The sequence below is a fragment of the Molothrus ater genome, chromosome 3 (assembly GCF_012460135.2).
Source record: "Molothrus ater isolate BHLD 08-10-18 breed brown headed cowbird chromosome 3, BPBGC_Mater_1.1, whole genome shotgun sequence".
Taxonomy (NCBI): Eukaryota; Metazoa; Chordata; class Aves; order Passeriformes; family Icteridae; genus Molothrus; species Molothrus ater.
Window position 1 is genome coordinate 6,441,689 of NC_050480.2, and position 16,880 is coordinate 6,458,568.

Below are 16,880 nucleotides of genomic sequence, written 5' to 3' on the forward strand. Positions count from 1 at the left end.
AAAAATGCTGTCTCTCCCTCCAAACCCTCCCTTTTTACAGCCACTGGCCTTCACGGCTGCAATAACACGAGCAACAGACAGAGATAGATTTAAGAGAAAAACAAAGGAAGAAAACAGCCTGGAGACCAGCTGAACTTTACATAGGGAGACAAAACATGTATGAAGAAAAATTTCTCATTCTGCTGCTCCCCAGGAAAAGAAGTGGAGAACAATTGGCACACTTTGAGCTACAGATGAAGAACAAATATTTGAGACTTGGTTTTTGGGTGTGCAGAGTACTCACAGTGCCTGATAAAACTATTTTAACTTTTCACCAGTTCTCACTTCACTCTAGCACTTATTTGAAAAATAATTGAATGTCATATACAGGCCTCGAAACCCAAAGATAGTATGAATAAACCAATGCTTTCAAAAATGAAGGTTTAAATCAATAAATATTTTCAAGAAATTCAACCAGCACCCCTGACTCTAACAGTGTGTGTTGAGTCAATGATGTTAATTTGTATGTTTTGAAAACCTCCCAGCTGAACCTGACTGTGTTGTTTTAAACTCTTTTCCAAATTACCTGGAAATCTTCAAACAAAAGATGCAATGAAGCATTTTACGTGTCATGAACAGTCACTTCTCAGACAGCAAGTGTTCCACCTTGTGTTTAACCTCTGTCTGGCCACAACCCTGTTTATGAGCAGGCACCAGAGACAGCTGTATATTCCTGTGCTCCACTCAGCAATGGTACTGAGCCAGACTGAATCAATCCTCCTGCACAGGTGGAGCAGAGTGTGTGCATGTCTCTTCCAGCAATTAAAATTTCTAAGGGAAAGCAGCCAAGTGTAGCAGACAGAGGTTAAAAGCTTTAGAGGGAAGCCATGAGCCAGTAGGTTAAATGGATTTGATTCTCTATTCTTTGCACACTCCCCTAGTTAGCATATTTACCATCTGATCTAAGTCCTTTCTCTGCATTAGCATCCTGTGATGTCCCCTGAGCTTTCTCAAGATCTTAAATGCCTCATCTGTAAGTCTTGAAATGAGAAGCTGAAGAATCCACAGCAAATCCTTCACTTTTTGTAAAAGTAACTGGACCGTGAATTAATTCTCTGAGAGCCTCTTATTCTATGAGAGGATTTACCTCAGGCAACACTTGGACAGTGGGCAATTTGAGGACTAAACCTGGGGATGACAGAGGTCAGCTCTTCTGATTTAACAAAGACAATCCAAATCTGGACTGAGGAGCTGCTCCTGATTGTGTAGAACAGAGTAGTAAATGTTTGCATGCAAAATAATAAATTTTAGGGTGAGCAGAACAAACGAGGCAGGGCCATTGTTTACAACCATTCATGTAATACAGCAGAATGTTAGCTACAGAAATTAGTAGTCATTAGTCAAAATGATAGTGTGAGTCTATTAGGCTTTGTTAATCTTTATTAGTCTCTAAACAAACAGTATAAAAACATCACTCGCAGGTACAACCTCTAGTCTTTGATTAAACAGAGTGCTGTATTTCAGAAAAAAACCCTCAAGGCTGACTCCTGCTCTTCCTGTGGGCTTTTAAAGCAAACAGAAATATCCTGAAAAGAAGCCCTGAACTAATGAAGCACTAAATGAATGAATATACAGACAGGTGGATGACCTTTCCCTGCATTTCCTGTGCTTAGATTATTGACCTAAAAGTTGATGAGCACCTTCTGGTGCTGAGATTTTCAAGGTCAAACAGTGAACCTGCTGCCACTGATCTTAACAAAAAGTCTGTATCAAAAATGCCTGGATGGCTTTCAGAACTTCAAGTAATACCTCTCTGACCAAAGATTCACTTTTAAAGACTCTGGATGAGATATAAGAATACCTATCCTTTTGCTGTGGAAATTTTCCTAGCTACATCAAAATCAGTGGCAATATGAAAATCCCATTTACCCAAGATCTGTGCATTAGCACTTAAGGTTACAACATCCTATTCATAAGCATCCAAATCATTAGATATTCAGATTACCCAGAACTCCCCCTAATGACAGATGAAATTTCTGATCTCTGCAGAATACTTAGTGATCAAGTATGAGCCAAACCAACTCTAAACAGCAAAAGTGAGAGAACAAGGGTGCACAAAAACTGGGTTAGCTAAAACACCAGCCTGTGTTGCCAACCACTTGGCAGGCAGAAGAGCTGGAGCTGTGACATGCAGGGCAGCTGATGTGGCTCATCTAGCTGCTTTACATCACACCCACCCTTCCCACGTTTGCTGATACAAACTTTTGCCTTTCCCTTCAACAGCTCCAGAGAACAGCACAGCAGCAGCTGCTGCATTGTGTAACTAATACCCCCATCTGATCCCAGAGGACGCCTTCATCTTAACATGGTTACCCTCCCTTCAAACCCCTGGAAAATCCTAATTCTGTGCTAGCCAGAGATAACTGCTAAATGCCAGCACCAAATCCCTCTACATAGCACTTGGCATTTGATGTCCTACCTTCTCCAGGTGTGTTCTCACAGCAAAGGACAGCTGGCAGTGATGCCTGCTGCTCATAAATAGTGTATTTGTTATCTCTCCCTGTGTATTTATGTGCATGTATATATATATGGCTTGCATACGTAACCCCAAGAGCCTGTCCCAACCTATCAAACACCGTGGTAGAAGCAGGAGGTGGGGAAAAAAAAACATATTGAGCAATGACAGAAAATTCTGGAGATCTCAATGCAAAATATTCCACGGAAGACATGAAAGAACAGGTCAGCCCATCATGCAGGCTACCTTTTGACTCACCCATTGCTTCAGTGGACAGCAGTTTCCTTGTTTAGTTTGTCACTTGATTATTCAAAGCACAAAACTCCACATCTCCCCATAAAGCACTGGCAAGGTAGAACAGGAAGACGTGTCCAACTGTGTCTTAATACATTTTGACAGGATTTCTGCTTTCAGGTAAGAAAAAGTTCAGAGAGGATATAATCTCAAAGCCCCTATATTTTCTCAGAACAGACAGGGACATGACACTTTGTCAATCAGTTAATCATATAAATTTCTACAAAGAACATTTATGTAAGTTTGATGGAGGTGTATGTCCTATGATAGAGACAGACAAAATCATTCAAGAGTTATAGACAAAGCTTCTGCACTGCAAGGATGGCTGAGGGCTCAGAGGATTTTTCTTTCCAGCACTGTTACAGACATCCCATCAGTCAGGTCCCCTGTGTGCAATACAAGCAGCTTTCTTTGCCAAACAGGTCTAAGGAGGGAGCTCCCTGGAAGCAAGAATGATTCCCACTCACTGGATGTACATTATCCAGCCCCACATTCCCCATTTTTGGTGGCACTTCTGGATACCAGCACCTTGTTCCACCTCAGGCAATGAGGGGCTTAAAGCAGTATAGGGAGGGTGGAGAAAAGGACTGTGTCTTTTGTGAGTGTGTAGCAAGAGACCTGAAAAATGGTAGGAGAAAGGAAATGAGAAATATGTCAGAGGAATATGAAGGAGCAGTGAGGCCAGGAGAGGAAGGCAGCAGTTTTCTGAGCTGCAAAGGCAAAGCAATGAGTGAGGAAAGGAACAGACTATGCTGGAGACAATTTTATGTCTCCACACAGGCAATATGGCACCAGCAGGCAGTTGGGAATTTTGATCCAGCTGAACCAGAGGAAACTCTCCCTCCCTTACTTATCAAATTAGTATATTTGGTTTAATTCTAGGGGCCTGCTGTGCCTTCCTCTCCCTTCTTTCCTTTCCCACAACCCTGGTTATTCCCTGTTGAACCCATCAGCACCTGAACTTTTGACACTGTCTCCTCAGGTTTCACACTTGGTAATGGACAAACAGTGGCAGTAACTGTGCTGGCAGGAAGTTAATTTTACTGAGCTACACTGCTCCCACAAGCTTCTTGAAACTGTCTGAGTCACCACATCTTTTCAGATTCTGTGACTTCAACGTCCCCATCCTCAGATGATCTTTTGTAGGAAGTAAACCTGTCCAACCTAAGGCTGCAGATAAGCAAACATATTTGTCACCATTTCACAAGTTTCTGTTTTACAACATTGTGGTTTTCCCCCCAAAACCCCAGGTTTCATTTTGTGTGCAAATACTGCATGACTTACTTCAGCCTCACTGACTTTCATCAAAGTGGAAGTGAAGCTTTTCCAGCAAGCCCCTCTCTCCTGGTCAAGGCAAGCATCCAGCTAAGTGACTGCAAGCCCTGCTACCAAAAGCAGGGACACGACTCAGAAATTACAGAACTAAAAGTTAAATCCATCATATCTTTAAAGATAAAGACAAATTCTGTAGTAGAGGACAGTAGCAGACTCCACCAATATGTTCTGAGCGCTGCAGTAGAGTGGCTTCTGTGCAGGGCTGTCAAGGGAGAGTTTCTACATTTTAAAAATGTAAATTACTAAAAAAAACCCAACAACTTATTGAAGATTGCACCACTAAGGCCAATCTATCCAACAGAAAACCTCTGTTTAAGAAATGAAAAGGAATGATTAATAGAAACAGATTAAAACTTTCAGTTTGATTCTGGCAGAAAGAAAAACCTAATTATACTGTAAATTTCCTTTCCTAATTTTTACTTCCCTTTGTTTTTGGCAAGCTCTGTACCTCAAGGTAAAGATAGTTGTTGAGGAAGTCAGTCTCAAATGGCTAAGAAAACAGACTGAAAATAAACAAAAATGTGCAATGCTTGTGAGATACCTACAGAAAGTCTATAAAGACTGTCAAGTTTTGTTGTGATCTGCCTCAGAGTTAATGAATCCACAGGAAAGGGACTCTCCTCAGCCAAGGCAAGGTTTTGGGGTTTGTTTTTTTTTTTGGCCATTTAGCCATCAGATATGCATATTTACGACTTGTGAAGTTTAATGATTAATATCCTCACCTTGTAAATGGGGAACAATTGTGCTTCTGCCATACCTGTGGCAGTCAGCTCCCGCAGCCTACACAACAGAAATTTTGCTTTTCGCCCCATTTGCTGCATTCAGGAAGGGCACCAAGGTGGCCTGGGGAGATTTACAATCAAAGGCTTCCTGGCCTGGCCTTTGCTCAGCTCTGAGGATAACACAAGCAAGCACCAAAGAGATTCCATATATAGCTGTAGAAATGCCAGAGCACAGCCCTTAAATGGCAGAACTATCTAGAAGATGAAAGCAAGTCTTTTCCTACAAAATGAGTAATTCTTGCCAAAACATGTTGAATTCTATGGGGCCTTTCATTTTCAGGAGTTTTCACTGGAAAGGAGTCATCAAATTCTTAAAGCCAAAAGCCTCTATTTATAAAACTAAAGAAATGAGGGAAATTTGTCTTAAGGAGCTTTCAAAACATCAGTTCCACTTTCAGCTCTAGGCATTGGCAGGAAAGCAGAAAAGTCTGATCTTCAGAAAATACAGTCAGCTTGCTATGTTCTTCCAGAAAAAGAAAATTGATCCCTGGAGTCATTGCTTGCACCTCCTGGGTCAGCATATGAGTGCCTAGGATCACACAACGAGAACAAGGAAAGTGTCTTCTCCTGCAGTACAAGGTATAGAAATGGACCTGGAGCACTGTTCAGGCACACAGGACCACACAGTCTCCATGTGTCCCCTCCTCCTGTAGAGAAAAAAAAAAAAAAAAAAAAGTTTTAATGCAGAACTGCCTCTGCTTATGCAAGATCTGGGCTCCTCCCGGCTGAAATGGCTGGGAAAGGGCAGGAACTGCCACACGGCAGGACTGTTTCCAAAACTGCCTCTTGCCACATTCTTTGGGCCCATGGGATGGACTAAAGTGAAAAAGCCTTTAGGAGATATTTTAGGAAAAAAAAAATCCTGCTTTATCCCAGCTGCTGCAGTGGAGATGAGGAGAGCCTGGCAGCGGAGCTGATGGCCAGCCCCAAGGACTTCTGATCCTCAGGCTACTCCTGGAAAACCTGTGTGGCTGTCCTGTCATCCGTCATTGCTGGAGGAATAAAGAATTTGGGACAGCAGATAATTTGCCCGTCTCACCTACTTAGATGGAGAACTTTTCCAAGCACCTGTCAGAGCCGTGAGCCCTCAAAGTGAGGGGCAGCAGTGCAGCCCAATCACTGGGCTGGGGAAAGCACAGTCCAAGATACAACTAAAAGCATCTCATGAACGTGTGTAAATATCTAAAGCGGGGCTTTAGATATCAAGATATTCTTTATATCTATTTAGATATCTAGATATCCCCTTTAGATATCTCAGGGGGATGGAGCAAGGCTATTCATAGCGGTGCCAGCGATAGGACAAGAGGCAACGGGCAGGAAACTTACACACAGGAAATTCTACCTGAGTATAACGAAGAACTTCTTTATTGTGTTGATGACTACACACAAAACATACTGTCCAAAAGGGCTGCAGAGCTTCCCTCACTGGAGTGTTCCCACAACCATCTTATGGAAATCTTGTTCCACACGCTCTGGGATGACTCTGCTTGAGCAGGGAGGTTGGACCACCACTGTGGTCTCTTTCAAGAGACCCATTCTGGGAGAGGATGGAGACCCCGATGAGGCCGGCAGTGCTCAGGAACAGCCGGCCGCCTCTCAGATTTGCACTCGCACGGTTCATTTCAGTGGATGTTTTAAGGCCTATTTCGCAGCGAGGCGAGCAAAGAAATAAAATGGCGGCCGGGCTGAAACTCCCTCCAACGGCCCCCAGGGGGCGCGGCGGGACCCGGCCCCTCCCGCTGCCCAACATGGCGGCGCCCGGCGCGGCTTCACCCGCCGGGAAGAACGGGCGGCGCCCGCCAGGAACGGCCAGCTTCCGGCGCCCGCCCCCTTCCTGGAGGGCCGGGCCTCCGCGCCATGCCCACGCCGGGAGCCGGCGGCGTGAAGGGAGGCGGCGCCCGCCGGTGCCGCTGGGCCGGGGCTGCGCGGACGAGCCGCTCCTTCAGCCTCCCGCGGGGAGCGCTTTCTGGCTGAAATCGCCGGCGCAGGTGGCGTGAGGGCGGACGGCCCTTGCGGGTGGGCGCCGGAGCGGAGTGAGGCCCGCCCGGCCCGAGGGGGATGCGCGGCTAGCCCGCGCTCGCAGCCAGCCCAGCCCAGCCCCGGTGGTCGTCGCGGAGCTGGCGTCAGGAGGCCACAAGATGTTCAGCTGGCTGGGCACCGACGACCGTCGGCGGAAGGACCCGGAGGTGTTCCAAACGGTCAGCGACGGCCTGAAGAAGCTTTACAAGACCAAGCTGCTGCCGCTGGAAGAACACTACAAGTTCCACGAGTTCCACTCGCCCGCCCTGGAGGATGCCGACTTCGACAACAAGCCCATGGTGCTGCTCGTGGGGCAGTACTCCACCGGGAAGACCACCTTCATCAGGTAAAAGCCCGCTGCCTGCTGCCCCCTCCCAGCCATGCCTGCACCCTCGACGCCTGGGCACTGGGGTGGGGCAGAACTGCTGCCCGTGCTATGGCTCGATCCCCCTTCTGTTACCCCCTTCGCGTCCCCTCAACAGCTTTCCATTGAAGCTTTTCATTTCATTTCACTCCACTCGAAAGCAGAGCATCCCTTCGCGAGCACAGGGTGGTGTAAGATGTCCCATGAAACACCGACGTGGCAAAGGGTAGCCCAGGGCAGGGCTGAGGAGTGCAGGCAGGGCAGGAGTGCGGAGCTGTGTGTGAGTCACCGGGGCCCTCCTGGCCGCTCAAAGTGCAAAGCTTTGGGAAGCCTTTGGGAATGCGCGGGGCATTCCGTGCTTGCACTGCCCGACTTGACCCTTGAGATAGCGATTCTTTTCAATTTGCTGCAGCTTTTGAGGGGTGAGGCAGCTTTAAAAGTGATGCTTCGGTTTGCAGGCGTTGCTGTTGCTGTTACACGCTTGCGTCTGTCTGTCTTTTTCTGCACTGTCCCAGAGACAGCGCTCAGATCCCACTGAGAGGAGCATGTGTGTGCCTGTGCGCAGAGAGACCTGCCCCTCCTCAGGGCTCCAGAAGGAGAGCCCTGTTTTAACTGTGGCCTCCTGCTCGGCCGAGATGCTGGGAGCAGCGAGTTCCTTTCGAACTGTGAAGAAAGAGCAGCTGCCAGCAGCTCTTTCAGTTCGATGATGTGAAACTGTCGCAGAGAAAGGGTTAAACTTTTCCGGCTGGACTTGGTTGCAGGGATCTGTGTTCAGCCATGCTGCTAGTTCAACTTGCAGCAGCCTCTCCCTTGGGATCATAGCTGAAGCTGCGCTGTCCGTGTTTCCTATGTGATTCATAAGCTAAGCGTTAAATTCCAGCCTTTTTCTGGTGTGGCTCTGTTGAAATCTGTGGAATTACCCCAGTGTAAATCTGGACGCTAGCCACAGGCAGCCAGCCCTTTGTTCTACCAGTATTTCTTGGTGAAGGAGGGAACTGCAGAGAGTAGGAGAGGTGAATCAAATTGACTGTACCTCTAAAGGAATGACCTTGAGAAATGCAGGGGCTTTTTTTTCAATGTGCTGTAATATTCCTGCTGCTAAATTTCCTGGTCGGGAGCCAAGAACAGAATGCATTTCTGCTACCTTGGCATGTACCTGGCAAACAAAGTTTAAGAGTTAAAAGGCTTTTCTCATATGGGCAGGTCAGGTGAAGGGTGCAGAAGACCCAAAGAAGCATTTTGCACATGTTTGCAAAGGGAGTTACTCTTCTGAAAAATAGAGAGGATAGCACAAATGCCTGGTTCCACCCCAGATCTCTGTTCTGATACCAAACCTGTTTGGAAAGCTTTTTCTCTCCTCTGGGTTACAGACACTCAGAGCCTGAACAGGAGGAATTGCTGAATTCCTGGTAAGGCTGTCTCACTAAAGCATCTCTTCCTAATTCTTTTCTCTGGGTTGTCAGCATCAGTGTTTCCCTGCAGTCTCACCAGCATGCTCTTAGCAGAGACTTCCTGCCTTTGCCCCTCTCTGCTCAGTGAAGTCCTTCTTCTGCAAGCCTCAGCTCCTTTTGCAGGAACTTTGGGTGCCTAGAGCACGTTCCAGGTACAAGAAGATTGAGTCTTTGCTCATGTGGCATGGCAGCAACAACCCTTTTGCAGCCAGCAAGTGGATGTGGGCCTCTGACAACTGCTTTTCACTCATGCCTGTGTACTCTTCTCCCAGTTTTCTCTGGGCACAGGGCTGGGATCAGCCTACAGAGATGATGGTCAAGCAAAAGTGACCAGGAGCTTTGGCAGCTTCTGTTTCACTGGGGTGCCAAACGGGCCTTCCAGAAAGGCAGAGTCTTGTGTTTAAAATAGTGCCCAAGAAGGTGAAAGTTGAGAACTTTGGTAGAACCCCAGGGTCTCTGAGAGTAGTGTGAGAGCCTCTTACTCCAGTGTGCTCCCAGACAAAGGCCGGGAAACCTCGTGTTGCTCGTGACAGGCTTCCAGCATGAGCTTGCAGGCACTGCTCATTAGAGAGCTGGGATAAGCACCAGATTAGCATCCAGAGTCATTGTGGGAAGGCAAGTGGGAGCTAAAGCTGAGAGCAGGGAGGAGTTAAAGGGGGCTGGGGGGAGGAAGTGGGAGGGTTGACAACCATTATGGCTTAGCAATAGAGTGAAGCAAGAAACAGCCTCTGGACATTCCGTCCACAATCTTGTCAGGATAATTAGGGTTATCCTTATGTATCTATTCCACTCTTAAATTGCATCCTGCTTGTACTGCCATGCAATTTTGGGAGATGACTTAATGCCAGTAAACAATCATGTGGAATGAACTCAGCCCCACTTTACCTGGATCCCAGGATACCTAACCAAAAAAAAAAAAAGACCCTTAGTCACCTACCTAAGGAATGTCTGTCTTCCAAACCTCTTTCCTTGTTCTGAGGAATCTGAGGTGAAACAAGGAAGGAATGCAAAGCTCTTAAGCACCTAAGCTGTAGCATCTTGCAGTGAGGCTGCTCTCTTGTCAGGAGCTGATGGCAGAAAAAAGGCAGTCAAGGTCAGCAGTGAGAAATATTCCTAGAGGCTGAGCCAGGGAAGAGGGAGGTGAGTTGTGTGGGTCAAAGCCAGTGAAGCAAGACCAGAGCATGGCTTGTTTCCAGTGGAACCAGGCTGTTCCCTCTTCTCCTTGCAGGGACACAGAGCTGAGCCTTTCTCTGCTACGTGAAAGGTGTTGCATTGCTTTGCAATGCAGCTTTTCCATTCCTGCTTCCTGCTGTATCATCTCTTTGTGCTCACTCCCATTTCTCTCCTCAGCATACCTTTGGCTGATGCTTTTCCACATGGTTGGGGGCTGAAAGTCACTGCTGGTTAGGGCAAGGCAACACCTCTACCTGGGAATATGTGACAGCCACTGCAGGATCTCACTGGAGCCTGCCTTTATAATGTTACTGCTTCTTATGTTTCCTGTAGGAGAGTGGGAGTACAGGACAGAACATTACTCTCCTAATTAACTTAGATTCCTTGGTCATTTCTAAAAATAATCCTGGCTCAAGTCCAGCCATCCTGCTAATAAAATAAACAAGCCTGCTAGAGCCCTACTAACTGTCAACATAGCTTGCTTTTCTGCTGTAGCCACCCCTTCCTCCTACAGCTAATCATTTACACGTCCTGGCCCCTCCACGCCGTTTGTCACAGGCTGCACACAGAGCTCTGCTGTGACCTCCCCGTGCAGCCCTGATCCTTTCATCTGTGCCTGCACGGGGCAGTTTTCTGTCACCATTTCCTGCTGCTCTGCCCTCCTTCCCGTTCCGCTCAGCATCACCTCTGCTGCCACACTCACGGCGTCCTGCAGGGCTCCTGCATGACTCATCACGGGCAGGCAGGCAGGCAGCCCCTTCCCCCACATCCTGCAGGCACTCCTGCCCGGGGAGCCCGGCCTCCCCTTCCTCACCCATCCCCAAATCCACCTGGGAAAGGCGTCCCTCAGCTGGGCCGGCACTAATGCAGCTTTCCTGGCCTGGCCCTTCCCAGGAGCAGGCGGGCAGCACGATGCTTCCAGCCACACACCGACCCCAGACACTGCTCTAAAAAGCAGATTGGTCATAAAACACCTATTCCCCTACTCCACAGACATCCCTAACCTGGCTGGGAGTCACTCCCCCAGGCCTTTGAAGGTGTTCAGCACCTCAGCTTAAGGCGTGCAGCACTGGCAGAGGAGATTGCTGGTGGTTGGTGTTTTCCCCAGCTGTTGTTTGCTCTTCTCTCCCAGAAATCCCCACAAATGTGACAACTGCATGTGTTCTCTGTCTTGCCTCTGGTAGCCAGGGCAGGCTGTGTCACTGCTGAGCAGAAGTGCCTTCCCCCCATCAGGCAGTGTCAATACAACCCCTTGTGTTTGTCCTTCGCACAATGAGATTCTTATGCTGCTGACACCCTGCTGCCCAGCGTACCCAAATCTCCCAGAGGGGCCTCACTTAAAATAGATGCTGTGATAGTGGGCAGTACAAATCCTCATCTCTCTGGTTTCCTACCACTTGTTGCACATAAGTCAGTCACATTGGTGTGTGGCTACTTCTTTTGTGCTTTTGTTGGGATTTTTTTGTTTTGTGTTTTTTTACGTCTTACACAAGAAATAAACACAGAAATGCTTTGAAACGTTAGCTGAGTGGAGCTGTGATAAAATTCTTTCAAACAGTCTGTCTGGAGGAGTTGCTATTCCACACAGGACTTTTGGTTAGTTTTTCTGGGAAGCTTTGTCTATAAATAACAAACAACTCCCCCCCTCAACTAATTTTCACTTCTGCTCAAAAGTTGTCATGTTACACGTGCATTTCAAGCCTCTAAAAAAGAAAAAAGGTGGTTTTTACAGCAAGGCTGCAACCTGACATTGGGAATAAGGGGCCTTTCTCAAAAACCCTTCACTTGTTATACTTGACAGCTGTTAATGCTCCCTATTTCTTTCTCTCTAGTATTTGCATGGAGAGAATGCAAAGATTTATTTCTATGGATTCAGTAAATTTCTATCTGTATGAAGCCACTGTCTTGACAGCAATGACCATCAGGGACTAATGAATTGCCATCAAGGAGGCACAAGCTCAGTTGCCAAAGTCTGACCCAGTGGCTTCTAACCTAGCAAATAGTGTAAAGAGCTTCCCAGGGAATTGAACCAAGAACATTCAGATGATAGCATACAGAGCCCTTGGTGGGTGAGAAGTAAGCCCTCCTTGTTCTCAGGTGCTTCAAGCTAGAGAGGAGCTGCTGTGGCTGCCAGGAAGGGCATTGTGATCACTAGCCAGAGAGGGGGCACACACCAGGACTACCTCCAGTCTGCTTTTCTCAAGTAATGAGCCACTTTTATAGGAAAGTTTGAGAAAACCCTTCTGTAAGGTTTAGGTAAATAGGATATATCCACCCTGGGATAGGAGGTCAGAGGGATGCTCTCTTCCTGGATTATTTCAGGTCTTTTAAGAGCTGCTCAACAGCTGCTGTTGCATCTCAGAGTTCTGCAGTTAAGAAGAGTCACTTCTGGTGGCCTTCTGGTGAGCTTAGGCTTGGAAATCACTTTGGACAAAAGATAAAAGAAAATACATGATAATGCACCAGTAAAGAAGGTGTGGTCATCTCCTAAGTGAATTATGGATATAATTTGTGGAGGTATTCTTGTTGCAGTAAGTATATCTTGTTGTACCAAGCCAGATAAGTATCAGTGATTTGTCCTGAGTATACATTTGGTTGTTTTACCTCTAGATCCATTTGATTTGGCCTTGCCTGTTGGGAACTGAAGACACATTGGCTGACATGGTATCAATAAATGGCCTGCACAATTTTTTTTGTTGTTGTTGCTCCTTAAACCCTGGATAGTGATTATGTATGTTAAAATGACAGTGAAAGCAGGAACCCCTAAAAAGTTACCACAAGCCTTCATGCCAATGGCCCTATAGTCCCTCACACAGGAATTTCCCTCACCTAAGCCTCACCTGAGTGAACCGATTCTGGTGCTTAGACATATCAGTCTCAATCATGAAAAATATTTCCAGTCCTTCTCCTATTTCCTTTTCCACATCCCCACAATCTAACATCGCAGCAATTCTGAAATAATCTTTCTACCTACTGAGGGTTAGGTCAAAGCAATGGAAGAGGGAGTGCCAGTTACCCTCTGGCAACAAGCAACACATTATTAATACTAACTTCCATAGTCTGGTAGTCATTTAATTCATGTAACTAGCCAGAGCTTATTCCTTGTCACTTCTGACACCATCCCATACTGAGGGCTAGACCAGTTCTAGCTTCCTTCTGTAAGCCACATGCACATAATGGTCTTAGTTTTCAGCCCAGCATCAGCAGGTGGTTTTCTACACACACTAACACAGGCCTGGCCTCAGTGATGGCATTTGGCACCTTCACGAGCCAAAGGGAACTGTCCCATGCACACACCAGTGACCCACCCTGAATTTGGCAGGCTCAGTTGGGATGTGCTGCCAGGGCCTAGTCAAAGCCCTACAACCCCATGGGTGACTGTCTTTCCCTGAAATTTGCCAAACTACCTTCAGGAGTTAATAATAAGGGATGCTGTACTTAGTGTGCTATCTAGCTTGATATACAGCTTGGAATTTACTCCCCCACCCAGGTGTAGTGCTCAAAATGCTTGAGCAGTTTGTAGTGCAGGCCTGTGGCTGCATTTCAGAAGCACACAAGGACAGAGACTGAGACTTCAGTCAAGTGCAGGGGAAGTTGGCATTTAAGCAACTGATTTGGACTGGTGGCTAATCACATCAGTTGTTTGAGTCTGCTGAAACAAGCAGCAGCCAAGTAATTGATATTGGCACCAAGAGCCAGTTTCAGGAGTGTAGTGGTTTAACAGTAGTGTGTAGTAGGATTAACTCTGTGATTGCAGTGAACTGCTGTTTTTACTTTGCTGTGCTAAGTCTGCTCCAAATGGCTTGAGGATTGAAGTACACAAAATGATGCAACATGATGAGAATCTCTTCCCAGCAGCTATAATCATCTTAATTTCTTAATCCACCTTAAATGAGCTTTCAGTGTTGAGATCCTTAGTAGAAAAGCCACCAAGACATTTATCAAACAATTGAGTGACAGTGCTAAAAATAGTCTCGGAAGGATCTGCTCTTGAGCTTCCTAATTGCACTGCAATCTTTAGTACAACTCATTTAGGACTTAGCAGCCCATGGCTCATGCCCACACCCTGTTTTTTCACTTACAGGTACCTGCTGGAGCAGGATTTCCCAGGGATGAGGATTGGACCAGAGCCTACAACTGACTCCTTTATAGCAGTTATGCAAGGAGATGTGGAAGGAATCGTTCCTGGGAACGCGTTGGTGGTGGATCCCAAAAAACCGTTCAGGAAACTCAACGCCTTTGGCAATGCCTTTTTGAACAGGTCAGTACTCGGGAACTCTCTCGTTCTGCAGAGTAAAGTTAGAACCTAATGAGCAGCATAGCAAGTAATGTAAAGGGAGAAGGCACTTCTTTTCCTCCCATCCACATGGCTGATGCAAAGCCAGTCCAGTCCTACCAGATGCACATAAGTCAGTTGCTGAAGTGCTGATAAATTCAAGTGTGACAAACCTTCATTTTACTTGAACAAACAAAACAAAAATGACATCACAGCCTAAGCTTATGCTATAGGAGACTAGAGGTAAATATCTTCATTACATGTTATCCCCTGCTTCAGTATTTCTAGCTTCTTCCATTTGTAATCAAAAATTCCCATGCCTTACACATACAACCTCAGTTGCAAATTGATGACCACTCTAATGTGTTTCCTGTAAAAAAGAGTAGCAGGGTGTTTGGACAGTGCCTCTGTGACATGAGGAATTTAACCTTTCCATCCCCTAGACCCAGCCCAACCATAGGGAGGTTTTTGGATCTAGGCCTCACAGGAAGCCAGCAGCACACACCCATATCCTAGATGAGCACAAACTGTGCTCAAACTGCAGAAGGCAACAAACTGACTACACCCATCATCGACGCCTTCCCTTGACACTGGGAGACGCTGGAAACATGGCAGCTGCTCAGCCAAACAGCCAGGAAAGCTGGGCTGGGCTCTGGCTCCTGTTCAATCTCCCAAGCTTAGAGGATGACTGTCCAGAGGGTGCAGCATCTCCTACCAGCACTGACCACAGGAGTGCTGGTGTAGGCTGCAGCCAGGCAGGGAAACCCTGCAGAGAAGCATAGGGAGGAGCTGGCTGGCAGGGGAGGGACCTAGCTGGAGTCACTGCTGTGTGGAAAACCTCAGGGTGACAGGAGGCAGTATCTGATCACTGCACAGGAGCATCATTCAAATACATCAACGTGGTCCTGCACGAGAGAGACTTTGAGAAGTTTTTGTTGTTTCGTAGGGCTCAGAACATCTGCAGCTGACCAACAGTTGGGTCAGGTGACTGCCCACTCCCTGCATCAGGGCAGAACAGTCATTTGCCCTAAGAGAATAGCAGGCCTCTTGCCTGGAGTGCAGAGATTGTGGGTAAAGAGGACATAATTCAGAACAACTCAGCTAATAGCCAAGAACAGCCACAGCTGGCAGACAGTTCTCTGCAGAGAAGGAACATTAGGCCAGGCATGGGGGGCAAAAAAGCCAACACTTCTGAACTAGCCTGATGGATGTGTCCTGAATGCAATTTGCTCCTGGTACAGCAAGGGATCTCTGCATGCATTAACCCAGTTCACTGCATCATGCTGTGCTCTTGTTAGGCTCCTTCACTCTTCCTTCTCCTGAGGAAGGAGTCAAGCCTGTGCCTGAGCAGGCAGCAGGGCAGAGGGACACAGCAGTGGCCTCAGCAGCAGCATAAGTGCAGTCCTTCTAGCAATGCAGGGAGCAGCCACAGCTAATGACATCTTTATCTTGCTGCCATGAAGAAAGAGGGGGTAATGATTTCTAAACTGACAGAGGAGACATGCTAAGGGGGACTGGCTCAGCTGTGTGAGCATCACATGCTGAAAATGCAGATGCCAATGCCCTGCTAATTAGGAAATTAAACACATGCAAGAGTTGACTCAGAGGGCCAGAAATTTAGCAGATTTGAGTCCTGGTGCACGCACTGGGCCAGATCAAGCCACCCACAGTTACTTCTCCAGCGGGCCTGGCTTTTGGGCTAGGGACAAGCAGAGCTGTCTCTGCCTTGCACATACCTCACTGCTGCTGTATACAGGCCTAGGCCCTGACCTCAGCTACGAGGCTGTGAGCAAGAAATTTGCAGAAGGGAGCTAATCTGCAGGGGCCACACCTCTAAACTGAGATAAAATTGGCCATGGGGAAGTCTGCTTTGCCCAGGGATGGTTAAAGGTAACACTTGACTGTGAGCATCAGTGGAAAGGAACAGAGCAGCACGAGGCAGTAGCATTCACACAGGCCAAACTGGCCTTGGCTGAGAGGTGGCAGCCCACAGCACTGTGTCCTGGGGGGTGCAGAGCCTGCTGCTCCAGGAGTGAGCATCCACCCTTAGCTGGGAACTCCCTCCCCCCGCAGAGACTGGGATCTGCTGCTTTCCAGGAAGCAAGGGAAGACTGGTCCAGTCAGGATTTGGCTGGGAGACAAGCAAATTGTGCTGCTCAGAGCCTGTAACTTCCCTCCCTTCATTCCCAGGAGATGCCCATGCCTGGGACATGGGGCTGCCCAGGGCTGACATGAGGATAGCAGGTCTGCACAATCCTGTCTCTTGTCTGCTCTTCTTGCCCCAGGTTGTTCCTGGGCATTGAGAGAAGGGTTTGTTTTCCTTTCTCTAGCTCTGCTGGCCAACCCCCACCTCTGGGAAGATTCCTGAGAGATGAAAAGTTGCACCTCGTTATCAGGAAGACTTGTTTGGCATCAAGGGCCTGGAGCAAATTCAGGAATCTCGATCATTACTTTTGTATCACATTCACCAGGTTGCAGGAATTCCCCCATCCCCAAAGTCTGTTTTGGGAAACTAAGGTGGAGTCAGTCCTGATTTAGTGTTGTGAACAGCTGGAGAGGTAGATAACATGTTGTTCCTTTAGCCCTATGCTCTGCTCTGCCTGTAGAGGTGGTGAAACTCTGGTTTGGCACAGCACTCTTCCCTTCAGATGGCCCCAAACAGAATTAGGTCGAGCTCCCTGAGGTCCTGCAG

At 47.4% G+C, this 16,880-nt stretch overlaps 1 protein-coding gene across 1 annotated transcript in view; it reads left to right on the top strand.

Annotated features, from left to right (window-relative positions):
- The first annotated feature begins 6,781 nt into the window (after positions 1-6,781).
- Positions 6,782-16,880, top strand: part of EHD3 (EH domain containing 3) — a 29,984-nt gene continuing 19,885 nt past the window's right edge. The window contains exons 1-2 of the mRNA XM_036380032.2: positions 6,782-7,270; positions 13,997-14,173. Of these exons, the coding sequence (XP_036235925.1) occupies positions 7,044-7,270; positions 13,997-14,173 (404 nt within the window). The 5' untranslated portion in view covers positions 6,782-7,043. The remainder of the gene's footprint in view (positions 7,271-13,996; positions 14,174-16,880) is intronic.